General features: G+C 43.7%; 1 protein-coding gene across 1 annotated transcript; it reads right to left on the bottom strand.

Moving 5' to 3' along the window:
- Nucleotides 1–915: 915 nt before the first annotated feature.
- On the bottom strand, nt 916–3,356 carry LOC125105070 (disintegrin and metalloproteinase domain-containing protein 29-like). The gene has a single exon (XM_047738110.1). It carries the CDS (start codon nt 3,248–3,250, stop codon nt 1,073–1,075), a length of 2,178 nt encoding a protein of 725 aa, XP_047594066.1. The 5' UTR covers nt 3,251–3,356; the 3' UTR covers nt 916–1,072.
- Nucleotides 3,357–10,966: the final 7,610 nt, after the last annotated feature.

The following is a 10,966-nucleotide window of genomic DNA, read 5'->3' as shown; positions in this document are numbered from 1 at the left end:
AGTGCCACTTTCCTTTTTTAAATTTTTATTTTTTTTTATTTCTTTTCAGTGTTCGAGAGTTCATTGTGTATGGACCACACCCAGTGCTCCATGCAATATATGCCCTCCATAATACCCAGCAGCAAGCTCACCCAACCTCCCACCCCACTCCACTCCAAAACCCTCATTTAGTTCCTCCATGTCCACAGTCTCTCATGGTTCATCCCCCCCTCCAATTTTATCTTTATTAATTATACACTACAATCTAGAATAATAGTGCACTGAAAGTTATTTAGATACACATAGACTGGCTTTTCACCCCAGAGTATTGCTCTGAAGAATGGCATTTGTTATTAACCACGAACCACCTACAGTCACTGTTATGCTCCTTGAAATGCAAACTAAGAAGGAAGGGAGGGGTAAACTTTCCTAAGGCTCCAAATGGATGCCAGAATCATCAGTGGGCACTTCTGTCTACGTTTCTGATTTATTTCATGGGACACAACGTTCAGGATCATGGTCACAGTCTCCTGCATTCAGAAACTTACTCTCCATGATAGAATAGCTTGCACTAGTTTGGATCACACCCCAGTCACCCTCCCCTACTGCCCAAAGGCATCCCAGTGTGAGATAGGCAGCAGGGTTGGGGAGAAGCCCTACATTACCCTGAACACACTTTGGGACTGGAAAAGGAGAGATTACCTAGAAAATGAGAAAACCTCAGTGTTCAAGAGCACTCGTTTGCAGAAACATCATGATTTTTTCCCCTGCAGGAGCTTGTAGCAACTTCCCTTAATTCTGCACCCAGGAATCTCAGCCCCAGTCCCAGCCCCTCATTCAGGTACTCAGGTCAGTGTCTCAGGTTCATCTGAGGCCTTACAGGTTAACAAAAATAAGGAGATAAGACCACCATGCACTTTTAAAAGTTTACTTCAGAGTGCTGGTCAGTGACCTATCACAGACTTAGTGTGAGAATTGGGTGATATGTGTTAGTAAAACTGTGTCTACTGCAGACCCCTGGAAACGTGGATGTCAGCTTTGCCACCTCCTTTGGATGGATTGCCTATTGTTGTTCAGGGGTCGGGAGAATGACTTATGGATTGGCTTTATGAGCTATCTCTTCTGCAACTGTAATGGTCTTGATAGTTCTTACATTGGTGGCAATACCTATGAGGAGAGAAGCTATTAAAGCATAAATGCGACCAAAGACCACTCTCAGATATATCACCGATTCATGACTTTGTCTGATTGACCGCATTCTTCTTGGAGGGTTTCCACTGTCTATACTTCCTCCTTTACCTCGCAATTCACAGAATGGTGGATCCCAGCCTACATGGCAATGGCAGTTCCTGTTATTGTTGCAAATTCCCTTGCGATGGCATTTCTCAGGGAAACAGTCATAATTTATTTCACCTATAGTACCATTGCAGGCAGAATTGTCACAGAACTTTCCATGACCACAGGGAGTACCAGATCTCACATGACCAACATCAGTTGTTCCTGTGGAGCGATGTGTGTCCAATCCCCAACACCAGACACCTGAAATCTTAGACTGATGGAAGCCCACATGTTCTTGCAACTGAGGGAGATGAGTGACATTGGTACACTGCAGCCTTCCACACTTGACATCTTGGTCCCCACAATGAATAAATTTTCTGGCTGAAAACTCTCTTTTACAGTGTCCAAATCGGTGACCTTTTTTATTAATTTGGTAGCAGGCACCTGGCCCTTCCACAGTGTTTGCACCAAAGATTTCTTTGCAGTGCATGGTACGGTCAGTACAGTTTCCATGATAGCAGTAGCCTTCTTCAGTGCAGGGGGTTCCATCTTGCATGTAGAAATTATCAGGACACTCAGAAGATCCCCCCTTGCAATACTCTGGAAGGTCACAGATATTTCGGATTGGTCTACAGAGTGTCCCAACAGCAGAGAAGGTGCAGTTTGTACAGCATAGTCCTTTATCACAAAGAAATGTAGTTTCAAGTTTGCAGTTGTTACCACAGCAGGGGTTGCTGGCGCACTGCTTGATGGAGCCACAGTCACACTCCTCCTTCTCTTCTACTATAGAGTTTCCACAGCGTATATGTGTCAGGCTTGTATTAAAGAATATCACCTCTTCATTGAATAGGCAATGCTTGTTAACACTCAGAATGTTTTGTAAGTGTGCAAAAGAACAGTTACTAAAGGAATCTGTCAACACAGGATATCTGTACATGATGCAGCTGGACCTCCTCTGGCAACTGCAATCAGGATTATCAAAATGCAGACCAATGGATCTTGCACAGTATTGGGAAGTTATCACAGCTAATAATAAATAATGTCTTCCCAGGTGACCAACCATATGTAGGCATCGAGGGGAACATAAACCGAAGGCTGCAGGATCATTTTGATAGTCTCGTGGTCCTTCTTTAACCACAACAAAGGATGAACTAGGATTTATGATTCTGAACAAGTACTTCTCATGATATCTGTGGTATGAACCAGATGGCAATCTATAATCATTCATGTTGACTGGATCTCTTACATTAAATATTAGGACTGCAGTAAGATGGAACTTTATATCAAGACCTTTATATATTGAGTCCATTAAACTAACCATATCTATCAGAAACTTTGCACATGTTGTTACATTATTATATAAACGATATACTGAATTGGAACTTTGAGCAAATCCTTTGATCATGGATTTATGGGAGGAAAAGATCCTGTTACTGACTCTGGAGCCTGGAATGGCAATTTCTTGAGGGAACAAGGTGTCCATATCCTGCTTGTATCCCAGTTTATAGGTAGGTCCCGTCGCATTTGTGTCTGCCACTATCTGAGAAACAATGTGCTCAAACCTTTGGGAATTGCTGAGTGGTCTGATTTCATAGGCAAGGTCATCCAATTTCATAATACCTTCAAGACCCCCATAGCATGTGCCCACGGTGACCATGGAAAGAGGAATCTCCTCCAGGTAGCCGACATAGTAACAGTCTGGAGGAATGAAGGGGTAGTCCATCTGCAAGGCTCCTTGGTCATCCTGGGTCATCATCAGCAGATGTCTGGACCAAAACAGTTTCTTGCGCCGCATGTGAATAACGTGCCTCTTGCCCCCAAAATGCAGACTGTAGGACATCCAGCCTGGCATCTGAACACCTTTGCCATGGTGCAGCTCCTTCCTGGGAATGACCACCTCAGAGGAGATGTAGCGCCATGAGGGATGGCCTTGAGAACCCTGGGCAGGAACCAGCCCTGCCCAGAGAGCAAACAGTAAGAGGAGTGTCTTCATGGTGAACTGACCTGCCAGACTCAGGCCCCTGCTCAGAGATATCTGTCTGTGGGAATGGATCAAGGGAAGATCCTCAGTGAGGGCCTGACCTAGAGCATCTGACAGAACAGAGGGCTGCTTCAGGCTACCGGCACCCCACACCTGGGGGCCACCTGTGGGGATGAGGTCACAATCACAGGGTGTGGCAGCGGGTGGGCCTACACATCAGTTCAACTGTGGTGGATGTGCGAGAGATGAGTGGGCCATGTGCATGAGTGCTCACATGGACATGGGAAGTGTGTTGGGCCCAGAGGCACCCCCATTTTCATCAAGTTTAATCTTTTCTCCAGATACTTGAATACATGACATACAGTTATAATGCAACTCACTACCAGTTCCATCTCCTGTGGTACTGCTGGGTCCACTTTCTGTGGATTACCCCCATCATTCACCATGGAGACCACTCCTTTCTACTTTGTTGGCATGTCGAGGTAGACATTGCAAATTTTACCTTATAGGCATTGAAGACAATGGCTTTGTAACGTTACCTGTATTTTCCTGGTTTGCCATTCATTGGAAAGTGATTTGATCTTTTTGGTTTTTATTTTGAATCTTTCTTTGAGCTTGCTGAGTAAAATACTCCCCAGTACTCCATGATGATAGGTGAGTTACAAGTTTGTTTTCTCACACCAGCCGGTGAGAACAGAAAGTACTGCTGACCACAGGTAAGACTGAAGTTTCCTTGCCTCTTGTAAGGGCCTGGTTGGCCAAAGGGAGTCATTTTGTGTTTACGCAGCAAACTTAGATTGACCCCATGCAGTAAACTTAGATTGACCCTGCCCCTCCCAGAGGAACTTACTTGCAAAACCTAGATACAAGGGCGGGTCAGGCCAGGTGAAGACATCCAATCAGTGGGGCGCGCATATATCTACTAGGGTAAATTGAAATTCAATTGGCCACCCGTGTTACCTAGCAGTTTTTTCTGTGTGTGGCAGACTTAGCATGACTGTGCAGTGTTCTCTGTGTATTGCAATCTCATTGGCCACCTGTGTATAGCCTGGCTAAACTACCTCTATAAAAGTTAGTCTGTGAGGCTGGGAGGGGTCGCCTCTTTGCAAGAGACGGCCCTGACCGGTCAGTTTGATTCTCGATGCTTGGCACGAAATAAAGCTTTGCTTGACCTTCACTTTGTATCAGACTCCCTCCTTTGATTACGGACCCTAACACCTCTAATCCTATACTGTGTGTAAGGGCCTACTTAATCAGAAGGAGCCATTTTGTTGTTTATGCAGTAAACTTAGATTGACCCTATGCAGTAAACATAGATTGACCCTGCCCCTCCCAGAGGAACTTACTTGCAAAGCCCAGATAGAAGGGCGGGTCAGGCCAGGTAGAGACATCAAATCAGTTGGGCACGCATATATCTACTAGGGTGAAATGTAATTCAATTGGCTGCCTGTGTATGACCTAGCATGACTGTGTAGTTTTCTCTGTGTATTGCAATCTCATTGGCCACCTGTGTATAGCCCGGCTAAACTATCTCTCTAAAAGTTAGTCTGTGAGGCTGGGAGGGGTCGCCCCTTTACAAGAGATGGCCCTGATGGGTCAGTTTGATTCTCGATGCTTGGCGTGAAATAAAACTTTGTGACCTTTGCTTGGAATCAGTCTCGCTCCTTTGATTACAGACCCTAACACTGTGGTTCTTTCCTGTACTTTGGCAGCATATGTGGTTCCCTTCACAGCTGAAGGCTCAGGGGGACTGAGGTAACTTTTTGTAGTTGGCATCATACAGCCTGGGTGTGAACCAGAAGTGTTGCCAAACACTGTATTCCCTTCTGTGATCATCTACTCTAAACCCCCTTTAAAATCCCCTGGGTCAGGCAGCAAAATCTCACTGTTGGATTTTGAAGAAGAGTGTGCCTTCTGCCCAAGTGACTGGCCTCCTGAATAAAGCTCACATTCCTTTCCAATCAAAACTCATCTCTTGTATACTGCCCTTTCCAACAATGGGAAGCTGAATTTGGGTTTAGATAACAGTAAATCAGAGAGTGAAATGACAGTTTCAAGAGGCTTATGGGAGGGCCATTGGAGAGTTGCATCTCACGGGGTTTAATTGTCTGTCATGCAAGATGATTAAGTTCTAGATGTGTCCTCCAAAACTCTGTACCTATAATTAACAATACTGTGCTGTATAGGTAAAATATTGTTAAGAGGGTAACTCTCATGTTTAGTGAGATCTTAGCATAATACAAATGTGAAAATGTGAAAGACAGGAATTCTGCTTCTCTCATGACAGCATTCTGAGCTCCATGGACATGAACTCTATTGAAAATGTGAAAATAATTACTACAAACTACTTACATATTTTGAATACTAGTCACTTATCAGATATAGCGTTTGCAAATATATTCATCCATTTCATAATGTTTTTTTTTAAATAGTTTTGTGGATTATTTCCTTTGCTCTGCAAAACTTGTTATTTGTTTGTTGGTTGGTTGGTTTTTGGATTAAGTACAAAAAGTTTAGTCTTGCTTTGGTTTTCCTTGCTTCTGGAGACATACCTAGAAAGAATATGGAAGATATTGAAGATGTTATTGCCTGTGTACTCCATTAGGGTTTTGGCGTTTTCCTATCTCACATTTAGGTCTTTCATCCATTTTGAATTTATTCTTCTGTATGATATAAAAAAGTGGTCCAGTTTCATTCTTCTGCATATTGCTGCCCACTTTTACCAACTGTTTTGTTTTGTTTTGTAAGATTTTTACTATGTATTTGACAGAGAGACACAGGAAGAGAGGGAACACAAGCAGAGGGAGCACAGTTTTTATTTTTAAGAGACTGTGTTCCACCCGCATTGGATATTCTCTCCCACATTGTTGAAGATTAATTGGCCATAGAGTTGTGGGTCCAATTCTGAGTACTTTCTTCTGTTCTGCTGCTCTATGTGTCTCTTTCTGTGCCAGTATCATACTGTCTTGGTAATGATACCTTTGTAATCAAACTTGAAGTCCAGAATAATGAACCTCAAGATTTGCTTTTATTTTTCAGGTTTTGTAATAAAACTTGGTAATAAAACTTGAAGTCCAGAATAATGAACCTCAAGATTTGCTTTTATTTTTCAGATTTTCTTTGGTTATTTGGGGTCTTTTTTGGTTGCACACAAACTGCGGGATTTTTTGGTCAGTGCTGTGAAAAAAACTGATACTATATTTATAGAGATTTCATGGAATCTGCAGATTGCCTTGAGTAGTTTTTATTTATTTATTTATTCATGTATGTATGTATGTATGTATTTTTAAAGATTTTATTTATTTCTGTGAGAGAGGAAGAGTGCATGAGAAAGGCAGAGGTGCAGAGAGAGAGGAAGAAGTAAGCAGGGAGTCCAAGGTGTGGGTCATTTCCAGCATTTTGAGATGATATGAGTCAGGGGCAGACACTTAACTGACTGAGTATCCCAGATGCCCCAGGTAATATAGGCATTTTAACAATATTGTTTCTTTAAATCTGTGAGCATGGGGAATATTTCTCCATATCTTTGTGTCCTCTTCAATTTTTTTCATCAGTGTTTTATAGTTTTCAGAGTATAGACCTTTTACCTCATTGGTTACTTCTATTCCTAAGTATCTTACTGTTTCTGGTGTAATTATAAGTGATATTTTTTCCTTGATTTCACGTTCTATTCTTCATTATTTGTGCATAGAAATGCAAATGAGTTCTGTAAGTTGATTTGTATCCTGTGACTTTACTGAACTCATTTTCCAGTTCTAGCAATTTGTTTTGGTTGAGTCTTTTGACTTTTCTATATAGAGTATAATACTGAACTATATAGAGTATAATACTTTTCTATATAGAGTATAATACTGAACTCCAATTTATTTATTTATTTATTATTTATTATTTAAATAATCCAATTTAAAAAAATGACAGAAAACATGAGTAGACATCTGTCCAAAGAAAACTTACATATGGTAAACAGACACTTGGAAAGATACTCACCTCTTGGCATCACGAAAATAAAAATCAAAACCATGATGAAATATCATTTCACATCTGTCAGAATGGCTACAATCAACAACAGAGGAAGATAACAGGTATTGGGGAAAATTCAGAGAAAGGAGAAAATTCATGGAATGTTGGGAATGAGAACTGTCACAGTCACTGTGTAAGACACTATGGAAATTTCTCAGAATGTTAACAATGTAACTACATTATGACCCAGCAATCACACTGTGGGTATTTATCCAAAGAATACAGAAATATTAATTCAAGGGAAACTTACACCTCGTGTTTATGGCAGCATTATCTACAATAGCCAAACTATGGAAACATTCCTAGTATACACATGTATACACATGAATGTATTCAGAAGACAGAATGGAATATACATAATAGTACATACATACAATGGAATAGTCATGAAAAATAACAGAATTTTTCCACTGTATATCTTTGGATATACCAGGAAAGGTTAGGGCCAAAGTGTCGCTCAAAGAGTTGCAGCAAAATTTTCTCCATGAGTGACAGCCCAGGGAAGTTGAACACCTACTACCCTGCCTGTTCTACAGATAACCTAAAGTGCACCCCTTGCTTTTGTTAGGGGGGTCCCCGGGAAGCAGTGTAACTTGGCTCCAGGGTCAATGAAAGCAGCAAAGCTTGAGTATGTGTGTGTCTGCAGGTAACTAGAGATGTATATAGGTGGATGTCCTTGGACGAGTGACAGGCTCCTGAACTGTCAGGTCCTGAGACAGGGGCCTTGGCAGGAGCCCACCTTCTGCCAATTGTCAGGGTTGGATTCCCATTAGCTCTCCATACCCGGCTGGGGCTGTGGTGTTAAAGAGGTGATGGAACCCACCTGATTGGTAAGGCCAGCAGTCTCTGGATGAGCCTCAGGAACCTGAACAAAGTTCAGACTTGTGTCCCAGCAGTCCTGAGATGAACTCATTAGGGAACCCTGATATCAGAGCTGCCCATACAGAGAGGTGTGGGTCACCCATCTCCACTGGAAAGGAGCAGGAATGAAGTGCCACCACTTGACTGGGGCTGATAAGAGGCCCAGATGCCCCTTGTGCCCTTGGGACCCTCCACTCTGTTGCCCTTTGTAGAGACCGTGGGGCCATTGAGACTTTGTGGCAAAAAAAAAAAAAAAAAAAAAAAAAAAAAAAAAAAATTCTTGTGTTTCAGGAAAATTCTCCTTGTTACATCTGGCTATGGTATCCATGATGTCTAATACCTGCTGTCCTGAATCTGGTATTACTATGAATTATAAAGGTACAGGCTTATGATTAGGGCTGTACTTCATGAAGAACTCCTCAGATTCTGGCAACAGAAGTGTCTTCTCAGGGTTGGAAATGGTCCAAGATTCCTGGGATGGTGATGCTAGGCAAAAGGACACTCCCACTGAACCGTCCCAATTCTACCTAAGAGGAAGTGTGCCTCGCCTGTGCTTGTCCCCACCCACTGGCACTGGGTGTTCCTGCCACAAAAGTCCATGTCCCAGCAACGAGACCCTCTTCCTTCTTACCTCAGTGGGACTGAGGTCTTGAGTTGGCTCTTCGTCAGAGTACTTCCTTTTTCATTGGGCCTGCACCTCTTGCCCTGTTTTCTTGGTGTGCTTGGCATGGACCTTGGGAGCAGCGACAAGAGTGGAGGGTCCACCAGGAAGTCCCTAAAAGCAGACCTTTAATACTTCATTGTTTTCAAAGAATGTTGAATTTTTGGGTCTGTCCACCCCAGGCAGTAGGCACATGACAGGTGCTTAAGCAACAGCTCAAAAGCATTTCAAAATACTCACAAGAGCATATCAGTGCCCTTGTTTCCATCCATGAGGACAAATAATTCCAGGAAACCTTGCATTTCCACGATGATGTGGTTGCCTATCCCTTTGTCTCACTCATGCTGGTCCTTGGACATGTTGATACATGGTGACCGGGAATACCTGGGATGGAAGTTGCCTCTTCCTCAACTAATGAATGGTGGCCTTTTGCACTCGGGTGTCCCACTCAACCCCTGAGAGTCTGGGGGTGATTGGGGATAGTAACAAGGGCTGCACCCACACTGGATGCCTGCCTTGGCCAATGTCTCTGCACAGGCTGGCATGATGTCCATGATAGAGTTGCCATGTCACTGCCTAGGGCTGCTGCTCTAAGTTATATACCTGACTCCCTGATGCCCCACAACGTGTTGAGCATCTGGTCTCTCAAATGGCAGAAACTTAGGGGCACCACCTTTGGATCCTAGAACCAAATAGTCTGCGCACCAGGTTCCTACCTGGGGAAAGAGGCAGGGCCTTACTTTCCAAGTTAGCACCCCTGTTTTCAACTCAGGCCTGCCCCTGTAATTATAGCTCATCTCAACCATCCCCAACATCCAGCTTAGTATTGTTTAGATACAAATAGGAAATACACACACTTGGGGCTCCCCAGACTGGTGCCTGTTGATTGGTCTGTGCCAAGAGTCTGACCTTTTACATCATTGAAAATTTAGGCTGGGGCTTCTGGCAATACCTGTCATCAGCTCAAGCGATGTTGCAGACCACCAACAAGCAGCAGCTCCTCCTCAGAGAAGCTGAGTGATCTGGGTGAGGAGGTGAGTGAGGCATTCTCAGCTCCAAGGCATTGCTGGGGGCATGGGCAGTTTCCCAAACCCACCCTTATGGACAATTATGTTGGGAACCCACAGCTTCTGTATTGAATTATGAGCATGCAGTCTGTGTCCAGTTACATACTGTAGGTAAACAGGTGACTTCCTTGGCATCTGAGCTTCCCCTCTGGGGACATGAGACCCACATGACCATTTTGACTGGAGGTGTGGTTTCTCTACATCCCACAGTGGAAGTGGAGTTCCAGATTTTATGGTTTACTGAGCCCAGAAGCCAGGGATGCACAATGACCCAGGTTAGGCCTGACCACCACCATAGACCCCAGGGAGCAGGAGATAGAGAACAGGACAGCAAGAACCTAATCACAAAGGAGGTGGATGGGGCTGATGTTCTTAATGTTTCACAGGCTCACCTCTGTGTGGCTACATTATAAGATGCCTGGGGAACCAGAGTGGGACTCCCAGGCAGGCCCATCCAAGGGTGTTGGGGGGGTGGTGAGTTTCATGGGACTCTGTGTCCCGTGCCCAGGCAGCAGCTCAGAACAATAAGTTGATTGTTTGTGTTTACCTACACAGCTAATATCAGTGCTCAGCTCCCTGAAATTCAGACTAAGAGAGAAGGGAGGGATAAATATTCCTAGGGCTCTCTTGGGTTCCAGAGTCATCAGTGGGCACTTCTGCCTATTTTCTGATTAATTTCATGGGATTCAATGTTCAGGAAAATGGTCTCAGTCTTGTATTCAGAAAGTAACTCTTCAGGCACAGCTTGCACTAGTTGGGATCACACCTGAGTCCCCTTCTCCTGCCCAGAGCCACCCCAGTGTGGGACAGGCAACATGGGTGGGGAATAGTGCTCCATCACCCTGGACCCTCTTTGGGACTGGAGAAAGAGAGATTATCTGAGCAATAAGAAAATCCTCACTGGTCATGAGCACCATTTTGTAGAAATGTAATGAGTTTTCCCTACAGGAGCCTGTGGTAACTTCCCTTAATTCTGCACCCAAGGACCTCGGTTCAATTCTCCGATGCTGACTCAGGTACTCTGGACAGAGTCTCGGCTCTATGTGGGCTCTTACAGCCTTACAAAGATATGGAGACACCACCACTGTGCACTTTTCAAGTTTTATTTCAGAATGCTTG

This window comes from Lutra lutra, chromosome 7, assembly GCF_902655055.1.
Source record: "Lutra lutra chromosome 7, mLutLut1.2, whole genome shotgun sequence".
NCBI lineage: Eukaryota > Metazoa > Chordata > Mammalia > Carnivora > Mustelidae > Lutra > Lutra lutra.
The sequence above is the reverse complement of the archived record's forward strand: the minus strand, read 5'-3'. Positions and strand labels throughout refer to the sequence as shown.

Excerpts from the sequence above, each read along its gene's own strand:
- LOC125105070 (XM_047738110.1), bottom strand. The coding sequence starts at position 3,250 with ATGAAGACACTCCTCTTACTGTTTGCTCTCTGGGCAGGGCTGGTTCCT.